The sequence below is a fragment of the Tasmannia lanceolata genome, unplaced genomic scaffold (assembly GCF_043159265.1).
Source record: "Tasmannia lanceolata isolate RefF3 unplaced genomic scaffold, GAP_Taslan_0.1 ptg000018l, whole genome shotgun sequence".
Taxonomy (NCBI): Eukaryota; Viridiplantae; Streptophyta; class Magnoliopsida; order Canellales; family Winteraceae; genus Tasmannia; species Tasmannia lanceolata.
In genome coordinates, this window is record NW_027518695.1 from 15,779,383 (window position 1) to 15,793,709 (window position 14,327).

The 14,327-nt window shown below is 39.6% G+C and overlaps 1 protein-coding gene across 1 annotated transcript; it reads right to left on the bottom strand.

Annotated features, from left to right (window-relative positions):
* Nucleotides 1-9,006: 9,006 nt before the first annotated feature.
* Nucleotides 9,007-12,367, bottom strand: LOC143850935 (jasmonate-induced oxygenase 1-like). Its single transcript, XM_077360223.1, has 3 exons — nt 11,766-12,367; nt 10,798-11,128; nt 9,007-9,472 (listed from the first exon to the last, which is right to left on the bottom strand). The coding sequence occupies exons 1-3, from the start codon at nt 12,254-12,256 to the stop codon at nt 9,200-9,202; spliced, it is 1,095 nt and encodes a 364-aa protein (XP_077216338.1). The 5' UTR covers nt 12,257-12,367; the 3' UTR covers nt 9,007-9,199.
* Between the last annotated feature and the right edge of the window lie 1,960 nt (nt 12,368-14,327).

Genomic DNA, 14,327 nt, shown 5'->3' on the forward strand with positions numbered 1-14,327 from the left:
TTTTTTAAATGTATAAGATAACCTGTAACTTGAAACAATACATAGAAAGAGATATCATAAATTCAAAATTTAATCAACCTTTCAGTCCACGGAGAAAAAAATCAAGAACATAATCTAAACAGTAAGGGACAACATATAAGCTGTAACCCCAGTATTCATACAGTTAAAGGATATAGGTTAGCTAGAATTATACATCATGGGTCAACAGAAAATGGGGAAAAGGTGTATAATCTGAAGTGAACAGACCATAAATACCAAAAAAATCAAACCAATAAAAATCAAGATAAATAAGCTGTGTAAGTAGACCTGCTAGAGGAAAACATCATAGCATTCTCAAATTCCAATGGATGAAGATGAAACCAGCATCAGATGAACCTACTTATCAAATGAAACTTTTGCATGCACCTGAATTTAATAAGAGGAGTAACATCCTTCTAAAGAGCATATAAATTAGCTTATATGATTTTTTTTTACTTCTCAATGGTGGAATGTTACATACCTCAGATAGGATTCTTGTTTGATGGATGCGCAAGGAAATCAAACAGATCTTTCTGTTTACCAATGCATGAAAAAATATCAGATATCATAACCTTCTCCAATTCTAATTCAAGGACTTCATATAATCCACACGACCTTGCATATAATTAGTATAGAAAGAGCAAGAGCAACGAGTTCTTAACACTTGTACAGTCGAAAATCAGAAGAAGAAAAAACTTGTTATGTAAATAAAAGTACAATGACCAAATGATGTAAACGAGTTCTTAACACTTGAAGAAATGATGCCAAAAAAAAACCTTTTAATGTAAAATGATGGACCCAACCCATGCTATGATTGAGGTGGAAAATATTCCACGAAAGAAACTTTTCAACAGCATAAATGAGAGTACAATGACCAAGCTGTTCTTAGGCACAGATACACCTCATGACACAACTCAAATTTGAAATATCACTCAGAATTGCCTCCATCGATTTCCACGGAGGTATTGTCAACTCCATCACTATCATCTTGCTCCGTATCATATTCTTCTTCGTCTTGGTTTTCCTGACTGAAGACATCCAATGGTATATCAATCTCTGTCCCAACAATATCTGTCCGTTCCCATTGTTCAATTTCTTCCAAATTCTGGATTTCCACCGCTTCGCTCTGTATATATGTCTCGTCATTGTCTCCACGCACTTCGTACAAATCCCTAGGTTTCGTCTTGATGATTACATGCCAATCATTGTTGTTGGGTTTATTGGGTTTATCATGTACGTAGAACACCTGTTGTGCTTGCGATGCCAATATGAAAGGCTCATCCGATGACAAACGTCGGCCCGTGTTTACAACCGTAAAACCGAACTCATCCTTTATTATTCCTCTATTGGGTGTTATATCAAACCAATCACACTTGAATAGCAATGCCTTCAGTTGTTCGTAATAGTTGAGTTCGATGATATCCGTCAAGACACCATAGTAACTAACATCTCCCGCGGTTGGATTTCTATCTCGTGCGCTCGCAAAGCTATTCGTTTTTGCAATGACAACAACTCCGCTATTTTGTGTTCTTTTTCCCTGCTCGCGATCCTTAGTATTGTAGCGGATTCCATTTACAATATAGCCTGTATATCTCCTAACAATGTTAGATGGACCACCGCTCAACCATCTAAGTTTTTCTGAGATTTGCTCATTTGACTCATGCAACTTTTCAACCTATACAAAAAATGGGTGATTATGGCTATAGAAAAAAGTTGTATTCCAAATAGACCTGTTCTGAGTTCAAGAAAAAAAACTGACATGTTTTTGAAACCAATCTGGAAACCGCTCGTTGTGAGTGTGATCTATGTCCCTTGGGAGAGCACGGGGACGCTCGCTCCAAAGTTCGGCAATGTGTTTTCTACATGTGAATCAATGAATGTAAGAGAAAAGAAGAGTCGGGAAATATTAAATTATGACACTTGAAGTAACTTACTCAAGATATTGGTTGACAGCAGCGCAGTTGAAGAGAACATATCGATGTGCCTGCTTGACTGTCCGTGGATCTATGGGTTCCATATGAATCTTTCCTAGAGCGCGTCCTGATACTGAGAAAATAGCGAATCCTTCTTCAAATTCACACGGAGCATCTTCGTCATTCCTTTGTGGTCGGTTCAACTTTGATTCAACCCCTTCCAAATATCTTGCACAAAACGTTAAACATTCTTCCGCAAGGTACCCCTCTGCAATAGATCCCTCCACACAATTTCTATTGCGAACATATGATTTTAATGTTAGAAGGTACCTACAAAACGTGAATACTTGTATTACGTTCTGTACTGAAAATATGTACACAAATTAACTGTTGAAACAAATTTTGAGAAGCTCTGCATACCTTTCGATTGGGTACATCCATCGGTATTGTACTGGTCCAGCTAACCTTGCCTCATCCGCTAAATGAATCGGCAAATGCACCATAACATCAAAAAATGCCGGTGGAAAGATCTTTTCCATATGGCATAATGTTAGTGCTATCCTATTTTTCAATTTCATAAGTTCGCCCGATTTGAGAACCTTTGAACACAACTCTCTAAAGAAGCTACAAAGTTCAATCAATACCGAGCTGACGGTCTTTGGCAATGATGAACGTAAAGCTAATGGTAATAGCTGTTGCATCAGTACATGGCAATCATGGCTCTTCAATCCTGAAATCTTGCGCTGCTTCATATTCACACGTCGTGAGATATTAGATGAATAACCATCCGGAACTTTGACGTGTTTCAAGGCACCACAGAAAATATCTTTCTCCTTTGAAGACATTGTGAAGCATGCTGGGGGCACGTATGTCTTGTTATTTCCTTTAGTTATTGGGTGAAGCGTTCTCCTGATATTCATTTTCTTTAAATCTAGCCGCGCTTTTACACTATCCTTTGTTTTTCCTTCAATATTTAGTAACGTCCCAATGACATTATCACAAACGTTCTTCTCGATGTGCATCACATCTAGATTGTGGCGCAATAACAATGATTCCCAATACGGAAGACAAAAAAATATGCTTTTCTTCTTCCAATTGTGTTCCTTACGAGGCATCTCTTCGGTATTCTCCTCAGGTTCATTGGGATTCTTCTCACGCCTCCTTTTCTTTCCATGGGTATTCGGCTTCTTCCCACTGTTATCTGACTTCTTGCCACGTGTATCTTGTTTCTTTCCACGTGTATCTAGCTTCTTCCCAGTTGTAGTTGGCTTCTTCCCACTAGTATCCGGCTTCTTACCAAATGTTACGTTAATGCTCTGTAATTGATCCAGAACTTGACTGCCTGATAGCGGAATCGGAGCTACCCTCCATTCTTCCGTCCCATCAAAACCTGACTTATCAGATCGAAATGTGTGATTGATCGGTAAGAATCGCCGGTGGCCCATGTAGCATTGCTTTCTTCCATGACTCAACCTTTGAGAACACGTTTCTTTATGGCAAGATGGACAAGCCAGTTTTCCTTTCGTGCTCCATCCTGACAAGTTAGCATACGCCGGGAAGTCACTAATCGTCCACAACACAGCTGCATGCATTTGAAACATTTCATTCCTCGCTACGTCGAAAGTCTGCACACCATCAATCCATAGTTCCTTCAACTCTTCTACCAAAGGTTTCAAGTAGATATCTATGTCATTCCCTGGTGAAGATGGTCCTGGAATAAGCAGTGAGAGGATCATATACGGTTGCTTCATGCACATCCATGGTGGCAAGTTATATGGCATTAGAACAACTGGCCACGTGCTGTGAGCAATACTCATCGTCCTAAAGGGATTGAAGCCATCACTTGCTAACCCAAGTCTAACATTGCGAGTCTCTGAACCAAACTCTTTATACTTGCAGTCCAAAGTCTTCCATGCGGTTGAGTCTGCAGGATGCCTTAATATACCATCTTTTGTGCGGCCCTCATCATGCCATGTCATAAAAGATGCTGTTTTCCTCGACATGTATAGCCTCTGCAATCTTGGTTTCAGTGGGAAGTGACGCAGAATCTTGGCAGGAATTTTTTTCCCTTTTGTAGATGTCTCAGATGGCTCGTCGTCTGGATGTACTGCATCTGTTCTCCACCTCGATGCCCCACATGTGCGACATTTAAATTCATTAGCAGCTTCCTTCCAATACAACATGCAATCGTTAGGGCATGCATCTATCTTGTTGTAATCGAGGCCCAAATCCTTAATAATTTTCTTCGTTTCATAAAATGACTTTGGCAACGTTTCACCATCAGGAAGTGCCTCCTTCAAGAGATCAAGTAACATAGTGAACGATTTGTTGCTCCATCCATTGAGACACTTGATGTGAAAAAGTCGAACAAGGAAGGATAATTTAGTGAATTTGCTGCCCGGGTATAATTTCTGCTCGGCGTCCTCTAATAATTTGAAAAATCTTTGCGAATTTAAATCTAGCCCCTCCGTACTTGTATTTCCTAGATCAACCCCACCGTCTGATGGCACATTGTCCATAGTAGGGTTAAACAATGGGTTGAGATCGTGTAACATTTCATGCATTTCATCTTGTAGTATGGGTTCATCGTGCACTCGGTGATCACTGTCGGCCATAACACATGCCGATGGCACTGCCTCCCCATGAAAAATCCATGTATCGTAGCCCTTAAGCATCCCATCGACAACCAAATGATCCTCGGCCTGTATTCGATCAACCAAATAAATGTTCCCACATTTAACACATGGACATTTGATCTTGTTCCCATAATTAGTTCTAGCAAATGCAAAATCAAGGAACCGATCCAACCCTGCCCTATATGCTGGGTCAACTCTGTTTTATCAAAAATGGGAACATGCGTGAGGCTTATAAATTAAGATAACGAATTGGTTAAATCCAAATTTAATAAACTAACCCTACGTTATGAGGGTCGTACCTTGGAAGTTGCATCCAACTTTTATCCATGACTACTCTCCGGCTTTACTCAAGAATAGAATGATAATGATTGGAACGAATGTGTACGACTGAAGAAAAACAAAGTGTCATTGAGGTCAAACACACTTGTTAAAATAAAGAATCCTAGTTTGGGAAGGAAAAATATTCAAAGTTGGAGGTCTAAATCCCAAGTTCTCTGCGAACACGAATTCCTAAAACATTAAAACAATGATCTTGTCCTTAAAGATAGAAAAATAGGGCATGAATCAATGCGGTTTCACCATCCATATCCAAAATGATGAACGGGTAAGTTGAGAAGAGAGATGTTAATGGTTTGATGATTAATTGGCCAGTGAAAGCCCATGTGTTTCACTCCATGGGCCATCCTTGAAGGGATGGTTTCCCATAACACCTAGCTTTCCTCTCTAAGAAGAACAACTTAACTTAAGAAAATCCACCCAAATCCCTTTCCAGAACCCTGATTCTAAGAAGAACAACATAATAATGTCTCAGCATAAAGCCATTTCAGAAAATAAACAGTGGGGAGCATAGAGGCATCATGTCCATATTATTACTAAAGAAGTTAACGCATCTCATTATTGTTTAAAAAGAAAGATTCATTTACTCTTGGGTTAAGTTTTTTATACAAGAAAAAAAAAATTGCATTATAAAACATGCAATGTGCCTTTATGAAATCAACCAAAATGCATATACACGCACACACCTGTGTCTGTAATCTTGTCTTCACCACATCAAATGGGGTTGTAAAAAGTGCTGCAGTAGATCCAGCAAGGCCCTCAAACATTAGCTGCAAGGAGAAGTTCACATCATTCACAATAAAATGTGGTAAATCATACTTCTCAAAGAACTTGATATTAAGGTATAAATTTTGACAATCACGACAGATGATGGATATAAGCATATGAAGGGCACCAAACAATGTAAGATAGAATAATAATCGCAAGTTTATCTCTCTAATCAGTTTGCATCAGATAGTTTATATTAGGCTACAAACTTCTAAGGCAGACCTTCTTAACCACTAATCTGAAGTGCAAATAAGAGCATGTTCCAGCTTCAATACTTGCAGCCTATGCCTGCTCCAGCCCTATTGCATCCCCAACCCAAACTACTGAAGTCCTAACTCCTAATGACAAAGAATGGAAATAAAATAGAAAAATCACACTTTTTAGCCATCTATAGCGATTTTATTACGATATTTTTTTTCTCTGAATGTGGAAGGGGAGGACATCTTCATCCTTGAAATGCAAGCTATTTTAGAAGGAATTAAGCTTGCATATGTCAAAGGAATATCACATCAGTGGATAGAATCTGATTCTTCTGCAGCTGTCCATATTATCAATGGTAATTGGGACTCTCCTTGGCGAAAAACTGATATGGTCAATGAGATAAGTAATCGGCTTGCTAGTTTTAGTTCTTGGATGCTTACACATATATGGAGGGAAGGGAGGATTAGGGAAATCCTATGGATTGATGCTTTCTCTAGACCTCCATTCTAGTACCGTATAATTAAATCACGAATAAATCTGCATACCCCCATATCTTAGAATTGGCAGTCATCAATCAAAAACCAAATAAAAAATGGCCGGGAAAGGATATAGCATCTGAAAAAAGATGGAGATTTTGCGAGAGCAAAAGACCGCTCTACGTCGCTGTTGCCGTGGATGCAATAAAATGCCCTTGTACATGGAGCTAAACTTTACACATGAGAATTTTAGGGTCAGCAGTAAAGTAACTTTGCTTCATTTTTTATTTTATTTTTCTTTGCATTGTTACTCATTTTCTGAATTGTATTGTTTAGAGTTTTTCAATGAAAGACAATTTTCTTTCTTTTCTTTTTGTTTCATACACCATCTGTTTAACAGTTATCTTTTGCCTTTTCAGGCCTCGATAGTTAGACAGATGAAGGACTCAGAAATGGCGATGCAGTGTACCCTAATCTACCAGCTTACGAGCCGCCTTAGAGTCCTTTTCCAATCTATTCCATCTAGTGATTCAAAGCGCCTCCTATTTGAGTACTCGGCTACATCTCAGGACTGATCTGCATACAAATCAATCATCGGTCCACGAAAGCATACTAGTTATTCGAAAAGGAAATGTGTTATTTCACACAGACATACAGGTGTGTTATTTCACATGCATGTCTTTTCAGAAAATGTAAAATTAGATGTTGTAAATATGTTTGTAATCAATATTCTTTGGCTCAATGAAAAAAAAATGAGCTCTGTTCATAAGTTGCTCTGTCAACAGCTTGGTGAAATTCTATAATGCTTGAGCACTAGATTGTGTTGGTGGTATCAGCAATTGTTTTAGGCGTTCATAGACATAGAACTGCAAGCAGAGAAAAAAAACCTTGCTAAAGCATTCAACCTCAGAAGGCACGGGAAAAGGAAAAACAAATGCCAGAGCTAATGAATTCTAAACCTGGTGAACAAACCCATGATATATGACACGCAAGGGAGTGAGACAACGAGAAAGATTAGCTCCTCAGTATCAAGTTGCCATTACATGACTAAGAATGCATGTAAAGGGAAAAATCATCTACTAAGCATGGATGTAAAAGGAAAAATCATCTACTAAGCCATGTAGCTCTCTTGTAGCAAGTATAGCAACAAATATGGAAATCCAAGCAAGGAGAGAAGTACCATCCACTTCTGATGTTCCGGATGTCTCCTGAGTCTCTGCCGTTGGATGGGGTGCACTCTCCAGACCTATAGAATAAGGCAATCATACATGATTTTATAAATAAATCAGACTGAGCAAGAGGTAGATACTAATACAGGGGTAGATACAAATACATGATTTTATAAATAAACCACATTGAGCATTAAAATCACAATATCAGATATTTCCATATGAGAAAAACGAAACCCCATCAAAACCCCAAACCCCATCTTTCACATAAAAGAGCAGAGAACCCCTAGATCTATTACACTGAACCATATCAAAAACCCAAACCACATCAAAAACCATATCAAAACAGCATCTATTACACTGAAACCACATCAAATGGAAACGAAAATCCAAAATCGAAACCCCAAGCTCCGTCAATGAAATCGAAACCCTATATACATCCAGGGATTTCGGTGAAGAGAGATAGAAAGAGAGAAACCCCGATGAAACCCTAACCAAAACTCAAATGGAAACGAAAATCCAAAATCGAAACCCCAAGCTCCGTCAATGAAATCGAAACCCTATATACATCCAGGGATTTCGATGAAGAGAGATAGAAAGAGAGAAACCCCGATGAAACCCTGATGAAATGATGAGTCGTTTTGGAAGAAAAGAGAAATCGTAGATGTAAAACGAAAATACCTTCTCCTCTTCTTCTTTTTCCACCCAAATCTGTGGATTTAGTTTAAATTGAAAGGGTCTGAGAAAGGGAAAAGGTTAAGATGAGAACCCTAGATAGATTGGGGAAGATAAAACTCGTAGAGGGAAAAACAGAGGTTTCCGCGCGAAAGACAGAGGTTTCCGCGCGAAAGGGGCAAAAAGGAAAATAGGGTTTCCCGGGCTAAGCTTCAGATTCCCACTTCCGTCTTTTTCCCTGCTTTAAACGTATATCCCGGCAGCTTAACTTATGACCGCCGGGTAATATACGTTTTCCACGGCGGTCAAAACCGCTGGGGAATCCTCTAACGGAATTTACCTTTTTTTGTCAGATCCTTCGTTGTATGCCGGCGGTTTAATCTTACCCGCCGGGAAATATTGCTATTTAGCGGCGGTTTTTACGACCGCCGGTGAATATCCGCCGGTAATTACAACTTTTCTTGTAGTGGGGTCCCCACTAAACCCTAGCTTAACCATCAAAACAAAGATAGAGAGTGGAACCGAACAAATAGCCTTTTCCCACGCTAGCTAGCAATCTTTTCCTTATTTTTTGCCTTTTTGTTTTCTTAAAATGGCAAAACAACCCTCCTATTTTATATGGCCTAGGGGGGATTTGGTCGGTTCCCTTAACAACACTCTTTCGTAAAAGCAATTTTGCATCCCCTCTTTTTTTCAAGATAAGTGTTACTTCATAGCTGAGATTGGGTTTTTTCATTTAATACCCTTTTATTCATTCCATAGGTGGCACTTCTCTATTTAAAAATAGGGGCTGCAAAATTAATTTTGCTAATTTGCCTAGATGCTCTCACATATATTGTTCTTCTGTTTTGTTTCTGGGGTGGTTCACACACATGATTTCAATGCAGCTATTTACTATAGCATCAAAGTCAATCCCTTTGTTTACAATTATATAAAATTAAGAAGGGATTAATTCTATAATCGATTTACCAAAGAAATTAGCTGATGTTACATAGAATAAACATTTGTCACAGGTCACGGATAGATGATGTGGCACGACTAGCGTTCAACGATTCCACTTGTGATTTGCCATGTGGTCCTCGATGCCTGATGTAAAGCCTGTATTCATTGAAGGTCATTGATTGGTAGAGTGCGGGTCGATCTGGGGTCACAAGCTTTGGGACGGGCCCGATCGGTAGATCACTCTTGGGATTGTAAAAGAAAGCTAAGGAAAGACGCTCTTGGACTGAATTAACAATCACACGGTGCTCGACGCTCTTGTACGCAGCATTGCTCAGCACCTGATATCAACCGCGCAACCACCACGAAGCTTTAATTACAGTATTATCATTTAAGACTAGTTGTTATTAGAGTAAGATATGCTTTTTTCTTTACTTTTTTTTTTTCTTCTTCCCATAGCATGTCAAATGAATTTAGAAAAATATGTTGATTTGAACAGTGAGGTTAGAAAATAACTGCTGAGATTAACAAGTTGGAATGTCATTTTTTTCTTGATTTGACATTTGAAAGAGAGGGCAAAAAATAAGGGAAAAGAAAAGATTATCATGTTATTTCTACAGAAATCAAAGGAGACTTTCCTAAACAAGGAGTCTTTTCCTAAACAAGGAGCTAGCTATAAAACTCTATATAGCCATGTCACCCCCTTTGTAATGAAGCAATTGGGATGTTAAAAAAACAAAACAAAACAAAGCCAGTCTTGTTAGAATAAAATAATCCCAAACAAAGACAACGGATTTGGGCCTAAATTGAAAAAGCCACCGGACTTATAATAAATAATAGAAACATAAATAGGACAAGATCTCCCTACTCCCACAGGGACAAAGCAACTTGTAATTCTCTTTTATCAGTTGCCTGCCACACATGGTGGAAGGGAAGTATTTTTTTGTAACAGTAGATGATCTAAAAGGGACAAGTTCTATGGCCTGTTCCCAACACCTTTGGTAGAGTTATTGTTGAAGTATAAATAACACCAACTATAGCAGCTTAAGCTTTTGGAGTTATTGGTTGTTTCACATGGTATTAGAGGTATTCCCTCACGACAGGTCCTAGGTTCAAAACCCAATAATTCCTTGATATTAAAGATCCACGTGTAGGGCCAACCCAAAAGAATGGTCACATGTGCCACATGTATGTATGGCCAACCCAAAAAAGAGGGGCCACACATGAGCAGTGATGAAGTGCAAATGATTAAATAACACCAACTCTAACATCTTAAGCTTTTGGAGTAAATGATTGTTTCATGTGGTATCGAGCCATTGTTGCCTCCCAGGAGGTCCTGGGTTAAAAACCCAGTAACTCCTAGATTTTAAAATTCATTTGTACGGTCAACTCAAAAGAGGGTCCACATGTGCCACATGTATTACAGCAACTCTAACAGCTAATCTTTTGGAGTTATTGGTTGTTTCACAATTATTGGCTACAATTGGTTCCATGCTTAACAAGAAAGATGAGAGAGATAGAGAGAATCTCGTATGTATCATGAAATCTTGACCTCCCATTTCTTATTGTCATCTGTATCATCAAATCTTGGCCACCCATTTCCTATGGTCTAGAAAATATGAAGAGAGAGAGAGAGAGAGAGAGAGAGAGAGAGAGAGAGAGAGACCTGAATCTGATCTCCAACATTCACGATGAAGGCGTTGGGAGAGGCTTGAACGGTCACCCAAGCATCATCTTTACGAACTTGAAGACCATCAACACGATCGTCGGGCAGGAGAATGGTGAGGCCACCGGGGTCCGAGTGCGAGGAGAGACCGAGTGTAAGATCAGGCTGCGGACACTTGGGGTAGAAATTAACCCTCAAGCAAGCCCCTACATCCTCCCCTCCAAATGCATTCTGCAGATACCCCTCATCCAATCCAAGACCTTTGGACAACACCTTCATTAGAGTCCCACCTAGTTTCACCAATTGCTGGCTATACTCTTCAATAACATCTCTGTATCCGGTAAATTCCCCAAAGAAACCAATAAGACCAAAGAAAGTAGGAGACCATAAACTGAAGGATAAAATTAAGAATAAAGCAAAGTAATAGAAACCCAACAAGTGGATTGTTCTTATTTGGGGAGAGGGAGATTCACTAGTTAATTTTTCAAACGAAATCCACCTAAAAATGCTAGCTCTACGATCATTAACCCCATGATGCTAGTTGAATTGCTAAAAATAAGAACAAGCATAGCAAGAGAAACCTAACAAGTGAATTGCTCTTATTTGGGTAGAAGCAAATTCACCAGCTGATTATTTAATCCAAACCCAACTCAAAAATGCTAGTTTTACAAATCATTAGCCCCACAATTTTCATGATAAAAAATAAGAATCAAGCAAAACAAGAGAAACCCAACAACTGAATTGCTCTTATTTGAGGAGAAGCAAATCCACCAGCTGATTTTTAATCCAAAGCCACCTCAAACTGCTAGTTTTACAATCATTAACCGCTTAATTTACATATAGAATAAAAGAAACTCTTTCTTCCAACAAAAAAAGTTCAAAAACAATATAAACTATGTGAATCTCCCAACTCATCAATGCATGAATTATACAAAAAATAAAATAAAAAATGAGTAAGGCTAATTCACCTGCAAGAAGAAGGAACCGCAGGCCATTTGTCGTGGTTTTTGACGCATTGGGGGAGAAAGTGAAGGAAGAAGTAGTCCCCCCAATCAAGAATGGCCCCCTTCTCGACGCCAAGGCGGCTTCCATAGCCCTCATAAGTCTTGGGTGAGTTAGCATACATATGTTTCTCCTCCATGGGGAGGTGAAAGAACTCATTCCACACCTCTCTCGTCCTTCGAATCAGGTCTGGACTCATCCCATGGTTGATCACTTGGAAAAATCCCCAGTCCCGACAAGCGCCCGATATCTGACTCACAGCCTTCTCATTCTCACTACCATCCAGACCCCCAAGATCAACAATTGGGATGTTAACATGGCTTAATTCGATGTTAGAACCAAACATCGGTCGGTCGGAGAGAGGCTTAACGTACTGGTTTGGTATGGCGGTAGTGCCGCTCTCCGATAAGGATTGAACTCTGATAATCGGTTCAGGCCAGTCTTGTAGGGAATCCATATCGAGTGTTGGGTTCTAAGAAAGGCCCTAAATAAAAGTAGTACGATGATACAATATATATTATATCTAATATATATACATGTCAATATATATACGAGAGATGTAGAACAATAAAAGGATGGAGTTGAGGTTTATTTGGTGGTGAAGGAGTCATATCTTTGTGGCTTTGAGATGGACGTAAAGGAAGAACGTGTTTAGTGTGCGTCTTGTGTTTTTGGTGACTATTGACTTTGGCTTTTGAAGGGTCTTTGTTGAGGTTGATGGGCAGACCTGTATTAGTGAAAATTCTGGCTGCTGTAAAAGTGTACAATCGTGGTACCACTACCGGCCCACGCGAAAAATTGGAGATTCATGTGAAATATCTTCGAGGATGCCGACAATAATATATTATTTCTAAAGGGGTATTTGCAAGGCAATTTCCCGGAAAGCCATTTTGTTGCTCACTTGTGCAGAAGAGAACAGCCACCTCAAATGAATTAAATGAATAAGACAAAATCTGCTAAAAAGTGAGCCTGTGCTTTCGCGGCTCACTGCAGGAGAGAACAACCATTTTTGGTACTGTTTGGATTCGGGTATGGGCCCACATTGTTTGGATGATCCAAAGCGTTCATTTGATGGGCCCTGACATAGATAGCGTGTGCCCAAAAAAAATCAGCTCCATCGAATCATCCTAACTCTTCAATATGTGGACGAACCGTCAACTGAGGGGGCCTACCTTATACAAATTGAAACCACGGGGTGTCTACTTGTAACTTTTTAAACATTAGGGGTTAAGTTGAATGTGTCAAAAACCACAGGGGGTCTAAGTGTATTTTTCCCTTAAATAGTTAAGATAAAATCTGCTAAAAAGTGGGCCTGCGTCACATTTGAAGAATCACCCTCTGTTGTAACATTGTTTAACCGACGTTGCTCCAACATCAATATTCCATTGTACGCCGCCCCGCATCTCCGCCTCATTTGAGTCGGCTACCCTAATAGGGCCCAAAATATCCATGTATTCCCATCCTCATCTCTAAGGATTCCTCCAATTCCCGCTGGGCCAGGATTGCCCAAGCTTGATCCGTTAAAATTCAACTTTAAGAATCCGCTCCTATGAGGCTCTCAAACTTAGGAAATCGTTTGTCTCAACTCCCGACTATTGCAAACCACTTGCCAACCCTGCCATATATAACTCATGAGCTGAAACAAATTGGAAACTTGGCAAAGCCCTCACCCATGCAATGGTAAGAGCAATGACCTTAATATAGAGAAAATGAGTGGATTTCACCAACCCTCTAAACCCACGTGCATTCCTCTCCTTCCATAGGACCCAAATTACTGCTGGCAGGATAATCTTCCATGACATCCTCCCTTTACCCTGCCATGGGGCTGTTGTCCACCCTTCTAATAACTCAGAGAGCTTGGCTGGGAAGACCCAAGAAATTCCAAATCTACAAAAGACTTTGCTCCATACGTATCTCGCCATTTTACAATGGATGAATATATGGTCCACAGATTCTCCTGCTTCAATGTAGAGGGCACAATGATCTATGATCCACATTTGACGATGTCGCAGATTGTCCCTAATTAGAATTTTATCTAGAACCGCCATCCAAGCAAAGGGACAAATTCTAGAAGGAGCTAGAATCCTCCAAACTTTAGTCACTAATGAGGCTGCAAGATTGGATATAAGGAAGTCATAGTAGGATTTGACATTGAACGAGTCCGATGAACACTGATCCAAATCCTTTTGTCTTCCCCTTATCTTTTTATTTAGCATGATACAAGGTCCTGAATAAGCCTGGCCACCCTCCCCACCTCCCTATCAAACACATTTCTTCTTAAGCTAAGCCTCCACCTTATCCCTCCTGCACTATGCTCAAAATAATCCTTTACCCAGACATCTTTATCATCCACCACCTCAAATATATCAGAAAATGATTATTTTAGTGGAGCCACTCCACACCATAGATGATACCACAACTTTATCCTCTCACCCGAGTAAACTCTATACCTTATCTCTTCATTGAAATGCCCGCTTTGAGTTTATATGTCTCTCCACACCGTGACTCCTCTTAGACTCCATCGATCA

Excerpts from the sequence above, each read along its gene's own strand:
- LOC143850935 (XM_077360223.1), bottom strand. The coding sequence starts at position 12,256 with ATGGATTCCCTACAAGACTGGCCTGAACCGATTATCAGAGTTCAATCC. Across the intron at positions 11,129-11,765 it reads GCGGTTCCTTCTTCTTGCAG|AGATGTTATTGAAGAGTATA; the intron begins GTGAATTAGCCT and ends TACCGGATACAG. Across the intron at positions 9,473-10,797 it reads ATGTTGGAGATCAGATTCAG|GTGCTGAGCAATGCTGCGTA; the intron begins GTCTCTCTCTCT and ends GGTTGATATCAG.